Source organism: Lissotriton helveticus, chromosome 3_1, assembly GCF_964261635.1.
Source record: "Lissotriton helveticus chromosome 3_1, aLisHel1.1, whole genome shotgun sequence".
NCBI classification, from domain to species: domain Eukaryota; kingdom Metazoa; phylum Chordata; class Amphibia; order Caudata; family Salamandridae; genus Lissotriton; species Lissotriton helveticus.
Window position 1 is genome coordinate 219,385,110 of NC_136061.1, and position 16,893 is coordinate 219,402,002.

The following is a 16,893-nucleotide window of genomic DNA, read 5'->3' on the forward strand; positions in this document are numbered from 1 at the left end:
TATAGTGAGGGGTCAGAGAGAATTTTAATGAGTGGAGAAAAGCCAGGTCTTCACCATCTTTCTAAAAGCCCAGTGATCAGGAGTGCTGCGAATACAAAGAGGTCGAGAGTTCCAAAGGGCATGTTCCAATGCCTTGAACGAGCGGCCTCCCGCTCTGGTCCTCCGTATCCTTGGTACTCAGGCCAGATACAGATCGGCTGAGCACAAGGCTCTGGCGGGTGCATAAGGGGAACACACGTCGCATCCCCGGGCAAATGCCTGAAAAGATCCTGTGGATGATACAGAGCCTTGAAATGTATTCTCTGTCCCATGGATAACCAGCGTAACCGGCAGAGGAGATTGGAAACATGACAATGTTTAGGTAGAGCAACCAAGGCGTGGGCAGCAGTGTGCTGGACGCTTTGAAGCCTTTTGATAACAGATTTTTTGGATCCCAAAAGTAGCACATTACAATAATCCTATCTAGCCATGATGGTAGACTGCATGATCAACTGCTGGGTATGAAATCGAAAAGACCTAGAATTAGCTTTAGGCCACGGAGCAGTCCGAAACATGTGCCTGCCACTGATTTTGCATGAGCCTCAAATGAAAGATCGCTGTCCACCCATATTCCCAAGTTCTTAACCACATGTTTGGGCGGGCGGGGGGGGGGGGGGGGGGGGGGGGGAGGTTGCACAAAGTGCTGGAGGCCAACACTGGTTACCCCAGAGATGGGAATCTCTGCCTACCAGGAGGATTTCGGATATGGTGGAGTTCAACTGCAGACAGTTAATAGCCATCCAATCAGAGACAAAAACAATGGCTCCTGTGGCATAATATCAAAATAATGATACAGTAATGCACAATGGCAATAAATAGGGTTCGAGTGATGTCGAGAAGAGACTGCATTCACCTTGGTTTTGGTATTTCACAATCAATTCTTTATATATAGTTTTTGAAAGAAGTTAGTCAGAATTTACACAATGCTAAAGGGTGTCTTAAAACATGCCGGAGACATTTTTAAAGAGCCCACGAGAGCCAGGGTTATAAACCCCAGACTTGAAAAGAAGTACAAGCCGGCGCCTGGGGACCCTACCTACATCAGGGGCCAGTTGCCGTTGGACTCTGGTTGTTTCCAATGCCCGGAAGAGGGCAAACTCACAAACTACTGGTGATGCTCCTCCCCCTGACAAGGAATCTAAAGTGCTAGAAGCATCAGGGAAAAGGGTGGCGGCTCAAGCGGCCAATATCTGGCGCATTTCAAACACTCAGGCACTCTTAGCCAGATATGACAGGGCCCGTTATGATACACTTGAGACCCTGTTACAACACTTGCCAGATCAATATAAGGAGGCAGCAGAGAAGCTCATTCAGGAAGGAAAACTCATCTCAAATGCTTCTATTAAGTGTGCACTGGACACAGCAGACACCGCGGCCAGGGCCATTAATACCAGTGTGATGTTAAGGCGACAGGCCTGGCTGAGAATCTCCGGGTTCAAGCCGGAGATGCAAACCACCATCCTAAATCAGCCTGTGAACCCTGATCACTTATTTGGACCCGAGGTGGACACCACCCTAGAGAAAATAAAAAAGGACACTGAAACTGCGAAGTCTATGGGGGCTCTCCAGTCGCAGCAGTTCAGGGGTGGTTCTTTTTGTAGCTCAGGCAATAGAGGTGTTTCCAGAGGCCAGCTGTCCGAGCAAACCCAGTACAATAAGGGTGGCGCGCAAACCACGTACACCAAACAAAGTAGAGGTGGCTATCGCAGTAACAGCGCCAAAGGCAGAGGTCGTGGAAACAACAGCTCCCGATCCGCCGCCAACAAACAGTGACGCCTTGTCACTGCCCCCCGACCATACAACACCGGTCGGGGGGAGGCTCCAACAGTTCCTGCCGGTCTGGAAATCCATCACCACAGAAAGGTGGGTCATAAAGCTTATCCAGTACGGTTATTGTCTGGAGTTAACATCCACTCCACCCAACATACCCCCTAAACACCGTCCTATGTCCACAGAGCATTTGCACTTATTGCAGCAGGAGGTACTAGTCATGCTGCAAAAAGGGGGAATCGAGCTTGTGCCGGTGGAAGAAAGAGGCACGGGAGTGTACTCCCTGTACTTCTTAATCCCAAAAAAGGACGGGTCCCTCAAACCCATACTGGACCTCAGACCCCTAAACCAATACATTCTGTCAGAACACTTTCACATGCTAACACTGCAGCGGGTTCTTCCGTTGCTCAATCAGGGAGATTTCCTCGCAACATTAGATCTAAAGGATGCATATTTTCACATTCCGCTACATTCGTCACACAGAAAATACCTCAGATTCACCATTCAGAATCCGAATTACCAATTCAAAGTCCTCCCTTTCGGAGTGACGACAGCGCCCATGGTGTTCACAAAGTGCCTGGCGACAGTGGCTGCACACCTCAGGAGACAAAACGTTCACGTCTACCCTTATCCGGACGACTGGCTTGTCCAAGCAAAGTCGGCCCAGCAGTGCGCCGCCAACATGTCCCTTAACATTCACCTTCTTCACGATCCTGGGATTCTCACTGAATTACCCAAAGTCACACCTTCAGCCCGCCCACGTACCGCAGTATCTGGGCGCGACAATAGACTCTGGCAGCCAAAGCACAGCCAAATTCAGTGAGGATCAACAGCATTCAATTGCTGATATAGAAATTCAGACTGCGACACTCTCTTCCGGCACGAGTGTTCATGCAGTTGATAGGCATGATGGCCTCCTGCATCTTCATAGTCCCGCATGCGAGACTACATATGCGTCCGTATCAGGAGTGCTTAGCACATCAGTGGACTCAGGCTCACGGACATTTGAAAGACCTAGTGTTGGTAACCAGTTGTGCATACAACTCTCTGCATTGGTGGAATCCACACAACCTTTGCAAGGGATGACCGTTCCAGGAGCCTGTGCCGCAGATCATCCTACCCACGGACGCATCTCTCCAGGGTTGGGGAGCTCATGTACTCCACTACACAGTGCAGGGACTATGGACAACGCAGCAAAAGAAGATGCACATCAACCGCCTAGAGCTGATGGCTATCTTCCTGGCAATGAAAGCATTCAAAGTACATCTGTGCAACAAGGTCGTGTTGATCCGGACGGACAACATGACGGCCATGTACCACATTCAGAAGCAGGGAGGTACACACTCTCCACAGTTCTCATCTGGCTCAGAGCATGTGGAAGTGGGCCATTCAAAGGAACATCTTCCTCATGGCGGAATACCTCCCAGGCAAGGACAATCAGATGGCGGACCTGCTCAGCAGGTACAGCCACCAAATGCACGAGTGGGAGATACATCCATCAGTACTCCACCCGTACTTCCAGCAGTGGGGTCATCCAGACATAGACCTGTTTGCCACAAAGGAAAACGCCATATGCCAAAGCTTTGCTGCCAGGTTCCCGCACCCACAGTCGCAGGGCAATGCGATATGGATGAACTGGTCCAGGAAATTTGCGTACGCTTTTCCCCCAGCACCTCTTAATAGCGCTGGTGTCACGCAAGCTGAAGCAACACTCGATGACGCTCATCCTGGTTGCCCCAACGTGGGCACGCCAACCATGGTACACCACGTTTCTAGAACTTTCCGTGGTACCGCATCAAAGGCTTCGCCTCACTCCCAGGCTTTTGACGCAGAACCATGGCGACATTCAGCACCCCGATCCGCAACAGCTAAACCTGGCGATCTGGCTCCTGAGGTCTTAGAATTTGGCTGCCTTAACTTGCCTCCCGCCTGCATGGATATCATTCGGGAGGCCAGAAAGCCCACTACCAGAGCATGCTATGCGGCAAAATGGAAGCGGTTTGTAATTTATTGTGCAGACCACAACATCAACCCACTAGACGCGTCTACGCACAACATCATTTGTTATCTGTTACATCTTTACAAATGCAATCTGGCCTATGCTTTCATTCGGATTCATTTGTCTGCCATAGCAGCTTATCTCCAAAACTGGCAGCATCTCTCACTTTTCAGAGTACCTGCCATTAAAGCCTTTCTGGAAGGACTCACACGAGTCATTCCTCCACGGACCCCACCAGCTCCTGAATGGAACCTTAATGTGGTCCTCCCCTGACTGATGGGTCCACCTTTTGAGCCTCTACATTCATGCGAGATTCAGTTCTTGACGTGGAAAGTGGCTTTCCTGTTAGCGATTACATCACTGCGACGAGTTAGTGAACTCCAGGCACTAACTATCCAAGAGCCATTCATACAAATTCACTCCAACTGGGTGGTGCTGCGCACTAACCCTAAATTTCTTCCAAAGGTGGTTTCACAGTTCCATATCAATCGGACTATTGAACTGCCTGTGTTCTTCCAAAATCCTGAGTCGGTGGCGGAGAGAATGCTCCACACTCTTGACGTCAAAAGAGCTTTAATGTATTACATTGATAGAACTAAAGATTTTAGGAAGACGAAACAACTCTTTGTTGCCTTTTCAGTACAACACAAAGGCAACCCCATTTCCAAAGCAGGTATAGCCAGATGGATCGTTAAGTGTATTCAAATTTGCTATCAGAAAGCAAAGCGCACTTTAACGGTCCCCCCAAGGGCCCACTCAACCCGTAAGTTGGGGGCCTCCATGGCTTTCCTTGGAAATATTCCTTTAGAAGACATTTGTAGAGCAGCCACATGGTCTACCACACACACATTTACAAAACACTACTGTGTAGATGTGCACTCCAAACAGCAGGCAGCTGTAGGGCAGGCTGTTCTAAAAACCCTTTTTCAAACTGCTGCAGCTGGCACAGGCGGCCGCCGCTAATGGAGGGACTGCTATGCATTCTATGCACTAGATATGAATTCAGCAGCCCACATGCCTCGAACTGAATATGCTACTTACCAGTATGCATCTGTTCTTGGCATGTAGGGCTGCTGACATTCATATTGCCCGCCCTCCTCCCCGGCGCCTGTAGCGGCTGCAGCACTTACAATTACTCTTAGCATGGTCATCACTCAGTGTTACACTCCATCTTTGCCACAATGGCTAAAAACAATCTGGGGATGGAGTCGATGCCCATGCGCACTGTAGTCCAGGGGAGGAGCCACCTATCTCGTGATACTTCGAAGACTCTTCCAGGACAACAATGTGCAATCATCCGGACCCAACACTAGGCGGCGATCTATGCACTAGATATGAATGTCAGCAGCCCTACATGCCAAGAACAGATGCATACTGGTAAGTAGCATATTCGGCGTAGTGTCACCAGTGAAAAAGGAACCTAAAATACTGGTGACATATTTGCGACATATGTACAAGGTTTCCAATTTATCGTAAAGTCGACCCTTTGTAAGTATACAAAATGTACACCTCATTTCTTTTACAATGATAAGCGCTAGTTTAATGGTTCACTTTCGTTATCTAAGCACAATCTCTTAGAGTGGTACAATTCATGCTGCAGCTCTTAAGGACCCTCTTTAGTACCCATGCCCTAGGTACCAGGGGTACTGCTTACTAAGGACTTACAGAGAAGCCATATGCCTTGCAAGTTGGGTAACAATTGAACAGCTACCTTTTTGGGAAAGAAAACTGGCACTGGGGATCTAGTTAGCAGGAACCTAGTGCACTTCAGTCAAAGTTGCACCAAATACCATGAAATAATGGGGGTGTCTATTTCAAAAAAGGGGCATTTTCCTACAATGTCGTGAACGTGTTTTTATCCTGAAATGTGCATTGAGTCTTGTGCATTGATTGGATCACTGGGAAGGTTGTTTTGAAGCTGTAGCTTGTCAGTTTGTCAGCGTAGTCCAAGCACTATGTCTGACGCCTGATGAAGCTCCTCTGTTCAGCTATTGAGGCGATTGGCCTTGGTTCATCCCCTGACCGTCACCTATCCAGCCGGACTATGGGCACAGTTTTTCTCCCCATCTCCCTGTCTTGCCCCCACCCCCTCACCCATCGTATTTCTGTGACTGCTTTTTCCTTGTCTCATATCTATTTGTTCCTATTTAGCATTCTTTCGTTCTTTGTCTACTTCCTTGCTCCTATCCCCTCTTACCTGAATCTTTCCCCTTGCCCGCTTCACCGCCTAGCCCCCTGTCCTTTTGGGCCCTTTGAATAAGCACTCCTTCTCCCCTTTTTGGGGAAGATCCAAGATATATACGCTGGAGTCTCCGCATACCTGCTGAGAGAGTCCACAGCGCCAATGGGAGCCACTCCCAATTGAGGTATTGTATGGCACCACTTGCCACAGCACTCCCTCTCCCCTTTTTGGGGAAGGATCCAGTAAAGTAGGCCTTGGAGTCTCAGAGACCCCTCAGAGTCCACTGCGTTTAGGGAGCCTCTCGCAACAAGAGATGGGGAAATGATACCACACCCCCTGGGATCACAGCTTCTGGACTTTTGGCACAGCTTTGACTCTCCTATCGGTTTGTGCCCCTCTCACCCTCCCCCCTCCTCTTGCCATGCCGTGTCTCTAACCCTCCCCTCCTCTTGCCCATCTCCACTCTGTCTACTTCCCCATCTCTTACCCCCCCCCCCACCCGACCCCACTCTCCGGAATGTCTCCCCATGCCAGCTTTTTCCCCTACCTATATGTTCCTTTTTGTGTCTCAAGCTTACTTGTAACTAAAAATTGCCATGCTCTAATAACTGTGTAACCTTTGTAAAGCTGTAAACTGCAATTTATTGTCTGATACCCACATAAAGCGCTCTGATGCCTCCGGGTCTAGCCAGCGCTATATAAAACCTTTAAAATAAATAAAGGAGTTGGCATCAGGGTGGTATTATGACCTGGGTTTGCCATCAGCACAGAGCTTTGATCTTTCCTGGGTTTTTGCTTTGTTGCGCCTTTATTGGAAACCATGCACAGCTATTTAAGTTGAAAGGGTTTTAAATTGGGAGACAATAAAACTGAGTCGGTTCAGTCTCATTATCCGATACCAGCTTTCAGCCATGACCACTTCTTCAAGCAGTGAGAATGCTGTAGAAGTCTCTTAGATGCCCAGTGAGAAATTGTTGAAGTTCTGGCGATAGAGAAGTAGGAGAGCTAGGAAAACTGTTGCAAAGCACTTGGAGGCTGGTATGGAGTGCTCGAAGGGTAGCAAACTTTTATTAACAGTAGTACACAAGAAAAATAAAGTAGTTATCTGAGTGAGTGAAATTTAGAATTGGTCACTCCTAGATAGCTGCCTTAGGCATGATTTATGTTTTATAACAAGGTGAAGTGCAGTGCCCGACTAGTATTTTGATTTTTCATTTGCCTGATCAGCTTGATTTTTGTCAGTCATTGATCGTATTTTTTTCAACAGGAACATTGGTTTGTCATTTAATCAACACGTTGGTGTCTCAGAGACTCAGTTATAGTTTGTAGCCATGCTGCTTCATCAGCTTAATGTAGAATTGAACTTGGGCATTTATAGTGTCTCCTCTGAAAGCCTCAGCTGTTAAAGAGCAGTGCAGAATGGTTGTCTCTTTGGGGTTAACTGTGGCTTTAAGAGGACATATGATTTTTGAGCACAGTCCTTTCCTGCCTTTTTCCAAAAATGTGTGGTCTGTGGTGCTAAGGAAACAAATGCTGCAACTCGTCAGTAATTGGAGAGACTGTATTCATGATAGGGGTTGCAGCCAGATCTTTATTGGAAGAGGTGTTTTGTTTAAAACAGACAGGATATGACTAGCATGGACTCTTAAGTTCCTATTTGTGTTAACCATGTGACAGTGCGTCTTTCACAATTTACTGCACATGAAGTTCAGAGACCTGTTTATTACTTGATTTGAAGCCAGTGCATTACTGCCTCCGTCGCATCAGATGCTGTAAAAATGTTCACACCCATGAAAGTCAACTTCTGGTCCAACTTCCTGTTGTCAAATGGCAATTGTTACACTGATCTTGGCATTTCTGCAGGTTTGGATCTCCTTTTGAGTGGCATACCTTTAAAGGACTGTTTTTCCCCCCCAACTGGTTCCAGAGGTTTCTGTGCATGGATTATTCTTCTAGTTACTGCATCAGTACATTTACGCTTTGGTGTCTCCTTTGATACATGTGTTGACAGAGTATTGTCTATTTTGAAGTGTATGCATGTTCTGTGCTCAAATTGCAAACAAAGCTGCCTGCTTTAAAACCTATTATTTCTTGTTTGACAGGATCTGCCACCCTTTCAATGGCATATGCTGGTGCCAGGTTTGTCTTCTCTCTCTTGGATGCCATGAATGGAAAAGAGGGCGTAATTGAATGTTCCTTTGTGAGATCTGAAGAAACCGCATGTCCATACTTTTCAACACCTCTCTTGCTTGGGGTAAGTACAGAGTAAGCACTAAATGTTTGGTCTCTGTCGTGTGCTTTTATTCAAAGCACTCCATCGTGGGACCTTCACTGATAGTCCTGAGCACTAAATATCACTGCTTTCTTCTTCTTTTTTTTTTTACCACAATCTCATCTTTTTTTTTTCCTTCATAGCACCAGAAAACTTTAATGTGTTTTTTCTTAACAAAAGCAATGTAATAAAGCAGCCGAATCAGCAGTTTTTAATTTGAGCCCCGAGCGATTGGCTTACCTGTAAACCTCCAAAAAGATACTGTTTACCTGCCATCAACATATGTGCCTTGCCTTGGGTGGGGGGGGCCTTCTCCACCCTTGCCTTGGGGGGGGGGGGAGGCCCTCCTCCACCCTTGCCTTGGGGGGGGGGGCCCTCCTCCACCACCCTTGCCTTGGGTAGGGGGGCCCTCCTCCACCCTTGCCTTGGGTGGGGGGGGCCCTCCTCCACCCTTGCCTTGGGTGGGGGGGGCCCTCCTCCACCCTTGCCTTGGGTGGGGGGGCCCTCCTCCACCCTTGCCTTGGGTGGGGGGGCCCTCCTCCACCCTTGCCTTGGGTGGGGGGGCCCTCCTCCACCCTTGCCTTGGGTGGGGGGGGCCCTCCTCCACCCTTGCCTTGGGTGGGGGGGGCCCTCCTCCACCCTTGCCTTGGGTGGGGGGGGCCCTCCTCCACCCTTGCCTTGGGTGGGGGGGGCCCTCCTCCACCCTTGCCTTGGGTGGGGGGGGCCCTCCTCCACCCTTGCCTTGGGTGGGGGGGGCCCTCCTCCACCCTTGCCTTGGGTGGGGGGGGCCCTCCTCCACCCTTGCCTTGGGTGGGGGGGGCCCTCCTCCACCCTTGCCTTGGGTGGGGGGGGCCCTCCTCCACCCTTGCCTTGGGTGGGGGGGGCCCTCCTCCACCCTTGCCTTGGGTGGGGGGGCCCCTCCTCCACCCTTGCCTTGGGTGGGGGGGCCCCTCCTCCACCCTTGCCTTGGGTGGGGGGGCCCCTCCTCCACCCTTGCCTTGGGTGGGGGGGCCCCTCCTCCACCCTTGCCTTGGGTGGGGGGGCCCCTCCTCCACCCTTGCCTTGGGTGGGGGGGCCCTCCTCCACCCTTGCCTTGGGTGGGGGGGCCCTCCTCCACCCTTGCCTTGGGTGGGGGGGCCCTCCTCCACCCTTGCCTTGGGTGGGGGGGGCCCTCCTCCACCCTTGCCTTGGGTGGGGGGGGCCCTCCTCCACCCTTGCCTTGGGGTGGGGGGGGGTCCTCCTCCACCCTTGCCTTGGGTGGGGGGTGGGGCCTCCTCCACCCTTCCTTGGGTGGGGGTGGGGCCTCCTCCACCCTTGCCTTGGGTGGGGGGGGCCTCCTCCACCCTTGCCTTGGGTGGGGGGGGGCCCTCCTCCACCCTTGCCTTGGGTGCGGGGGGCCCTCCTCCACCCTTGCCTTGGGTGGGGGGGGGCCCTCCTCCACCCTTGCCTTGGGTGGGGGGGGGCCTCCTCCACCCTTGCCTTGGGTGGGGGGGCCCTCCTCCACCCTTGCCTTGGGGTGGGGGGGGGTCCTCCTCCACCCTTGCCTTGGGGTGGGGAGGGGGCCCTCCTCCACCCTTGCCTTGGGTGGGGGGGGCCTCCTCCACCCTTGCCTTGGGGGGGCCCTCCTCCACCCTTGCCTTGGGGGGGGGGGCCTCCTCCACCCTTGCCTTGGGGGGGCCCTCCTCCACCCTTGCCTTGGGGGGGCCCTCCTCCACCCTTGCCTTGGGTGGGGGGGGGCCCTCCTCCACCCTTGCCTTGGGTGGGGGGGGGCCCTCCTCCACCCTTGCCTTGGGTGGGGGGGGGCCCTCCTCCACCCTTGCCTTGGGTGGGGGGGGGGCCCTCCTCCACCCTTGCCTTGGGTGGGGGGGGGGCCCTCCTCCACCCTTGCCTTGGGTGGGGGGGGGGCCCTCCTCCACCCTTGCCTTGGGTGGGGGGGGGGCCCTCCTCCACCCTTGCCTTGGGTGGGGGGGGGGCCCTCCTCCACCCTTGCCTTGGGTGGGGGGGGGCCCTCCTCCACCCTTGCCTTGGGTGGGGGGGGGCCCTCCTCCACCCTTGCCTTGGGTGGGGGGGGGCCCTCCTCCACCCTTGCCTTGGGTGGGGGGGGGGCCCTCCTCCACCCTTGCCTTGGGTGGGGGGGGCCCTCCTCCACCCTTGCCTTGGGTGGGGGGGGCCCTCCTCCACCCTTGCCTTGGGTGGGGGGGCCTCCTCCACCCTTGCCTTGAATGTCAAATATGGTGATCTTGCAGGGGTTTCGCAGAATTCCTTCCCAGGCAATGTGTGCATGCTATCCAGGAGATCCTTTGATGGTCTCTTGGGGTCAAAACAGGTGGTCATCAAAGCTGCAGAAACCTCCAACTTGACAGCTTGAGGATATGGCCAGCGACTTTTGCCCAATTTGTTCGGCTGAGACTAACAATCCAAGAACAATTGTAAAGCAGAAAGTAGAGAACCTCCCTGCTGCCATAATCTATTTTCAGTTCCAACAGGTAAAAAGCGATGAACAGTACTAGTAGAGACCCTCCAACAGATCTAGAAAAAGCTTTATTTTTGTTTCAAGAGTCCTATTTCTAAAGTGTAATAGACCTCAGCAGCTATCTTGGTATGATTGTGATCACCTAATCAATTCAAGAACTAGTCTACTGTCTGCAAGCTTCATGGAATAATCCAAAAGAGATGTTTTACAGGAGACGCTCCGCCTAAAAATAAATTGTTTCTTGTGCATATAAAGATTTTCTGCACGGTCAAGAGATCATCCCTGCTCGCATTGGTGAGCAAAAAATGATGGATGTAGGTCCGGATCTCTGTATTGGGGTTAATGTATGACATTGTTCTGCATTCTGTCTATCAATTGTTCTTTTTACAATTGGGACTAGGCGGAGCAGCTGAGTTTATTAGCATAACTCTTCAGCTTCCATTTTGATGTGTGAAAAACATTGAGCAACATTATGCTTACTTGGTAAAAATGATTGATCCATCCCCAATGGGAGGGACAGGGTTTCATGGCATGGTTTCTGATTCAGGGCATCTAGTCGCAGAGACCATGTATCTCATCAAACTCCTTTAGGTTGGAGGATATCAGTTACCAAGACTGTTAAGGCAAAATAGAGCCAATATACATAAAAACAAGTGTCTAGCATTAAAAGTAGTGCACAAGTAGTAAACCACAGAATTCTGTAGGGTAGTGTTTTGCAATGGATATTGAGCTTGAGATCATCAAAGGTACAATTCAAAGACCTCCTCACCTAAAGACTTTTTAAATTCTTTTTTCTGTTTTTAATTTATAAATACATTTATACTTAACAATAAAAATACAAACTAAGTACAGGTTAAGATCAGGATAGTGAACCCTGCAACATTGCACCTTGGAAAAATAGGCCTTTAGGATGCCTAATCTTCTTGTTGCCCCTTGCAATCTTACTTTAGGCAGCAAAGTGCCCTAGGGTATTATTTCTAGATTGATTTTTGTCATAGCTTCGTACTTTTGCAGAATTACAGGTGCAGCATGTTCTTATTATGTAGTAAAATGGGCATGGAATTGGCTGTGGTATGTGCTCATATCTTCCTGATTACCCTTTCTGAGCTTGATGCTTCTCCTGCGCGTTTAGTAGTATGATTGAATTAAGACTCTTAATTAATTGTTTTTCCGCTTCAAAGCATTATCCTTCCTAGTAACTGGCCAGAGTAGGGAGACAAGTCAATAATACCTGCATGTGTGATTGAAGTACTGGAAGTCCTTGCTCTCCCTGCTCCACTTCCACCCTACCTGGTGTGAAGCATCTTAGCATCTTTTTGCTTTGTATAAACAGTACTGGACCATGGTTAAAGATTAGCGTTATGTGGAGTGGGGTATGGCACATATATCTGCATGGGCCCTTATTAGGTCTGGCATGGTAGCAAAGTGGTCTGCAGTTGCTATTTTTAGGTCGAGCTGACGTTAGCATTCATGCGAAGCATGAATGCTGTCAGCTCGACAACTAATGTGATCCGTTTTCAGGAGAGTGGACACCAAAGTGTTACGAGCGTTTTCAGGGTCGGATTTGACCTCGGGAGCGAGCGTCTGGTAGCTGCGCATGCGCAAAGCCGCTGCGCATGCGCAAAGCCCTTGCTCACACACAGGCAGCCCCCACCTCTGCACGCACGCACACACACACACAGGCGCGCGCATGCACACGCAGGCATACAGCACCCATACAGGCACACATACAGGCACACTATCCGCTACCTCGCATTCTCTCTCAATCACACACAGTCACGCATGTGCACACACGTTCCCTCGCGCACACACGCACACACTCCCCCCCCCCCACGCATACAAACAGGCACGCACGCACTTTACATCAGCCCTGGGCCCCACTCACCAACTGCGCTCTTCCGGCGGGGCTCCTCACGGCGCGTCTCCATCTAAATCGGGGCTCCCTCAGGTCAGAGGAGCCCCGCAACAGGCGCCACACTCCTCCTTCTCCCCGGCCCCCTCCTGGGGACCCGGGCTACACCGGACGGCAGGGCGCTCCATGCGCCGGCAGCTCGCGGACCTGGGGAGGCGGGACTTCCGGTCGGCCGCGAGCGGATTGGCCGGCCGGCCAAGAGCTTCCAAGAGCTTCCGGGTCGCCGCGGGCAGCGTGGCGGCACTCTCCCGATCACTGGGTTGTGACACGGCCAATGCAATCAGGGAAGAAAGGCTTGTTTGTGGAGCCTCTGGGGCGCCTCCGTCCTCGTTTATATATCTTTATCTCCGGTCAGATCGGCAGCAGTCCTGAGCTCTCTTCTCCTGATCTCTCCTTCTCAGGCCGCTTGGAGGTAGGTGCATCTCCACTGGCTCCCGAAAAAATGGCGGCAGGTGCAATGGATTAAACCGGCACCGCTGCCTATGAGTGAACTCCCGCGCCGCCTCACAAGGCCACATGTGTGCCCTGCCTCGGCGCCCTGGGTGGTCTCAAGAAAGGTCTCGCTGCCTGTAGTGTGAAGGGAAGAGGACTTCCTCAGGGGTGAAAGCTGCGCAGGGTTCACGGAAGGCACAAGCCTTAGTTGTTGTTTCCTCACGAACTAAACATTCACGTTCACTGGCCGAGCAGCCTTGGAGCAAACGCGCTTCCAATTTACAACCTTTTTATCGCTGTTTATTCCTTGAGGTGGAGATTTTTGTAATCATTATCACACGCAGGGGCCGAGCCTTGGGCACAAACACAGAAGAGGTGGAGGGGTGTCGGGGAAGCGGGGCAGGCCTGGCAGTGTAACACGAGCAGAGCACACACATCTCCGCAGCAGGCGCTCAACCAACTCAGCATGCGCCAGCAGCTCGTCCAGCTGAATGCAAAATATGCCTTCTGTTTCAGGTGAATTTATGTTAAGTTTGGGTTTTTCCAGAGTAAAAGCCAGCCCTTTGTTTATAATTTGCAATTCTGGAAGGGAAATAGTTCATGAACACAAACACGAGAAAAGCTATAGCTGTTGCTGATTAACATAACAATTCTGTCTTTTTTTGCTGGAATAGACTTCTATTTGGTGAAATACACATCTAAGAAAAGTTTTGGAAACCCAAAAACGTCTTTTCTTTTTGCATTTGGTGTTAAATCTGCTGTCGCGATGATTGTCTATTAACAGCGTTGATATAAAACTATGAGCAAGGTAGGCACCGGCTAGTAGCGTCTTACTATTACCCAGTCCATAGTATTCACTTGATCAACCTCAGACGGATGGATGGCAGAGATGGCCCTACTCTTATTCAAAATCATGACCGTGTAAACACAACAGGCGCCTGCTGCCAGTGTTAAACTCGCTGAGCCATCTTGCCAAAAATAAGACAGACCAGCTGATCCAAGTTAGCCACATAAACCCATCAGAAGAGAGTATTGTTTATTTTAGTATTTGTAGTGTACAGTCCTGTCCCATGGAAGGAGGCCAAAAAAGCATCTCGATGGAAGGGGCCTTAAGCCCCCGGTGTCCGAGAGAGGGAGGGAGAGACAGAGCGGCCTGGTCGAGAAGTCTGCGACTCTTAAGAAAAGCTGCACAGCTTCCACTGATGGTGGATGGGAATCCCTATGGGGTGGGGTGTCCACACCAGGCACGGACATAGAGCACAAATAAATGGAATGAAAAAGAGTGAAATTGTTGTATCTATTTATTACATTTATTTAGCGTTTCCCCCAAAATGTTTGTCTCGTGGCCCATCGCGCAGATCTTAAGACCAGACACTACCAGCTGGGAAAAGTCAGGTGGAGTTTACAAACACTGGTGCTCGCCCTCTGAAGACAAGCCCTGGCTAGGAGGACACGTATGTGCTGTGGGATCTGAGCTACCCTATGCCTGGTGCGCTGGGACTAAGCTTCGGCAGCATCATATGGCGAGGTTGATTCCCTGCTACACCCAAGCAGGCCTCCCCAAAGGACTGATTCTGTTGAGATGTATTGTAATTCGTAGATTTATATAGCGCGGCTTATCATCCATGAGGGTATCCAGGCACTGTCCATAGATCAAGTGATCTGCCCAGAATCACAGGATGTTGAGCTGACGCCGACACTGGACCCTGGGTGCCTCCAGCTCCAATGACGGCAGCTCTGGTCGCTGCGCCACACCCTCTTCGTATGTGCTCATACTGCCTGCCTGTGAAGAGAGTGGGGGTACCTCTAGAACTGTCCATGGTGAATGCATAGTATCTTGGGCCTTTGTACACGTTGTTTAACAATGACGTAAGCCTACTGTTGGTCCTACCAATTTTACACATAAGGAAATGGAGCCAGAGAAGGGTAAAGTAATCTACCCAGGAGCACACCGCTTAGTCAAGTGGAGAAGCCGGGACTACAACAAGAGTTGCTGCTTTCTCTCTGGTGTAATCGGTGGCCTCAGAAGGGAAAACAGCTTTTGTGGAAATACAGCAAGGCAGCAGAGTTTGCTCTTTACCGGTGACAGCCTGGGAGTTGCCCCGTGGAATGGTTGTTGCTAACAGCAGCCTGTATTTGAAAGGGCAACAGAGAGATTTGAATCAAATAAGGAGCGGAGGCAAAGGTCCTGAGAGCCGGTTGAGTCAGAAGCACTGGCAGAACCTGCTCGGTGGGGCAGGGTCTGGAAGACAGCACGTCTGCAGCTGGAGTTACTACCGCCTCCTGCACAGACAAGGGGCTGCTGCATACCACTGCCCGCACTGCATACCACTGCCCGCACTGCATACCACTGCCCGCACTGCATACCACTGCCCGCACTGCATACCACTGCCCGCACTGCATACCACTGCCCGCACGGCACACCACTGCCCGCACTGCACACCACCGCCTGCACTGCACACCACCGCCTGCACTGCACACCACTGCCTGCACTGCACACCACCGTCCGCACTGCATACCACCGTCCGCACTGCATACCACCGCCCGCACTGCATACCACTGCATACCACTGTCCGCACTCTATCGCTTCTTCCAGGAAACAGCCATGTCAATCTGAGAGGAGTCACTTTTTTAAAACTTCTATTTACTATCAATATAACGAGGCATGTGGCAGCAGTTACATCAGAACATTCCGAGACCATTAGAGCTTTTGAATATGTTTGTTCACCCAGATATAATGCATCTCCCTTTCTTTACTCAAATGGTTATATGTCGTTACTACGAATTCCGTTGCAATGCATGCCTTTACCACGCATGCTTTACAACGGAATTCTTTTTTTACGCATAACCTTGCCCACGAATATTCCTTTACCATGCATAGATTAACAACGATTTTCGTTGTTAATTTATGTATGGTAAGGGCATATTCTTGGGAAAGGTTATACCCCTCCCCTGTACCCTTACGTGTCCCCCAGCCCACAAACCTTCAACTATTTACCCCTGCCCTTAACCCTCAATATTTTTTAATTTTTTAATCCCCCTTACCTCTTCACGTCGTTGTTTCTTCGCCTTCATCTTCCTTGATGACGTTCTACGTCGTAAAGAGGAAGCGGAAGTTTTTTTCCGTTTCCTCTGTAACTATGCTGGTTGTCTTCATTTTGCTTCGTAATTTCTTTTTTTGGGGGGATCCCCCAACCCCCCTTTTTACTCACACTTTTTTTTATTGGGTATGCCCCCTATTAAAATATTTTTTCCTTTACCACACATGCCTTTACTACGCATCTCATAGTAAAGGTATGCGTGGTAAAGGCTTCCGTGGTAACCACGCATGCGTTCTAATGCATACGTGGTAAAGCCTTTCGTGGAAACTGCTGCGTTGTAGTGGCCATTTTCCATTCCCCACCAGCCACCTCCATGAACGCCCTCTCCCGTGAATTTGAACAATCTCTAGATCCCCCGGGATCTAGAGGGTATACATGGGCTCCCCCTACTTACATTCCCTTTACCCCAGATTTGATCCCACTTTTTGGGGCAGCCCCTACTTTCATAACCCACCTTCCCGGCCACCATACACCAGTCCATATCTTTCGGCCCGTCTGGAGTGTCGGTGTTGTTGTAACCCCCGACAGTCGCGCAATGTTACGTTTGGCTAGAAACATCCCCAGCGACACCCAGTCCCTTTTGTCATTAGATAGCTGCTCTTTTATAGGACATTGCTAACTTTTCTTAAAATGTAAAGAACAGGTGAATGACCAGGGAAGACCATGAGCCTATTATGGAAGTGCTCTAAATGCGGGCACAACTTCACATGGAC

General features: G+C 50.7%; 2 protein-coding genes across 3 annotated transcripts in view; one reads left to right on the plus strand and one right to left on the minus strand.

The window, feature by feature from the left end:
• Nucleotides 1-16,893, minus strand: part of STYXL1 (serine/threonine/tyrosine interacting like 1) — a 299,858-nt gene that overhangs the window by 222,305 nt on the left and 60,660 nt on the right. The window lies entirely within an intron of this gene.
• The window catches only part of MDH2 (malate dehydrogenase 2), a 60,569-nt gene that overhangs the window by 30,769 nt on the left and 12,907 nt on the right, over nt 1-16,893 (plus strand). Inside the window, exon 8 of the mRNA XM_078679634.1 lies at nt 8,093-8,244. Within this exon, the coding sequence (XP_078535760.1) occupies nt 8,093-8,244 (152 nt within the window). The remainder of the gene's footprint in view (nt 1-8,092; nt 8,245-16,893) is intronic.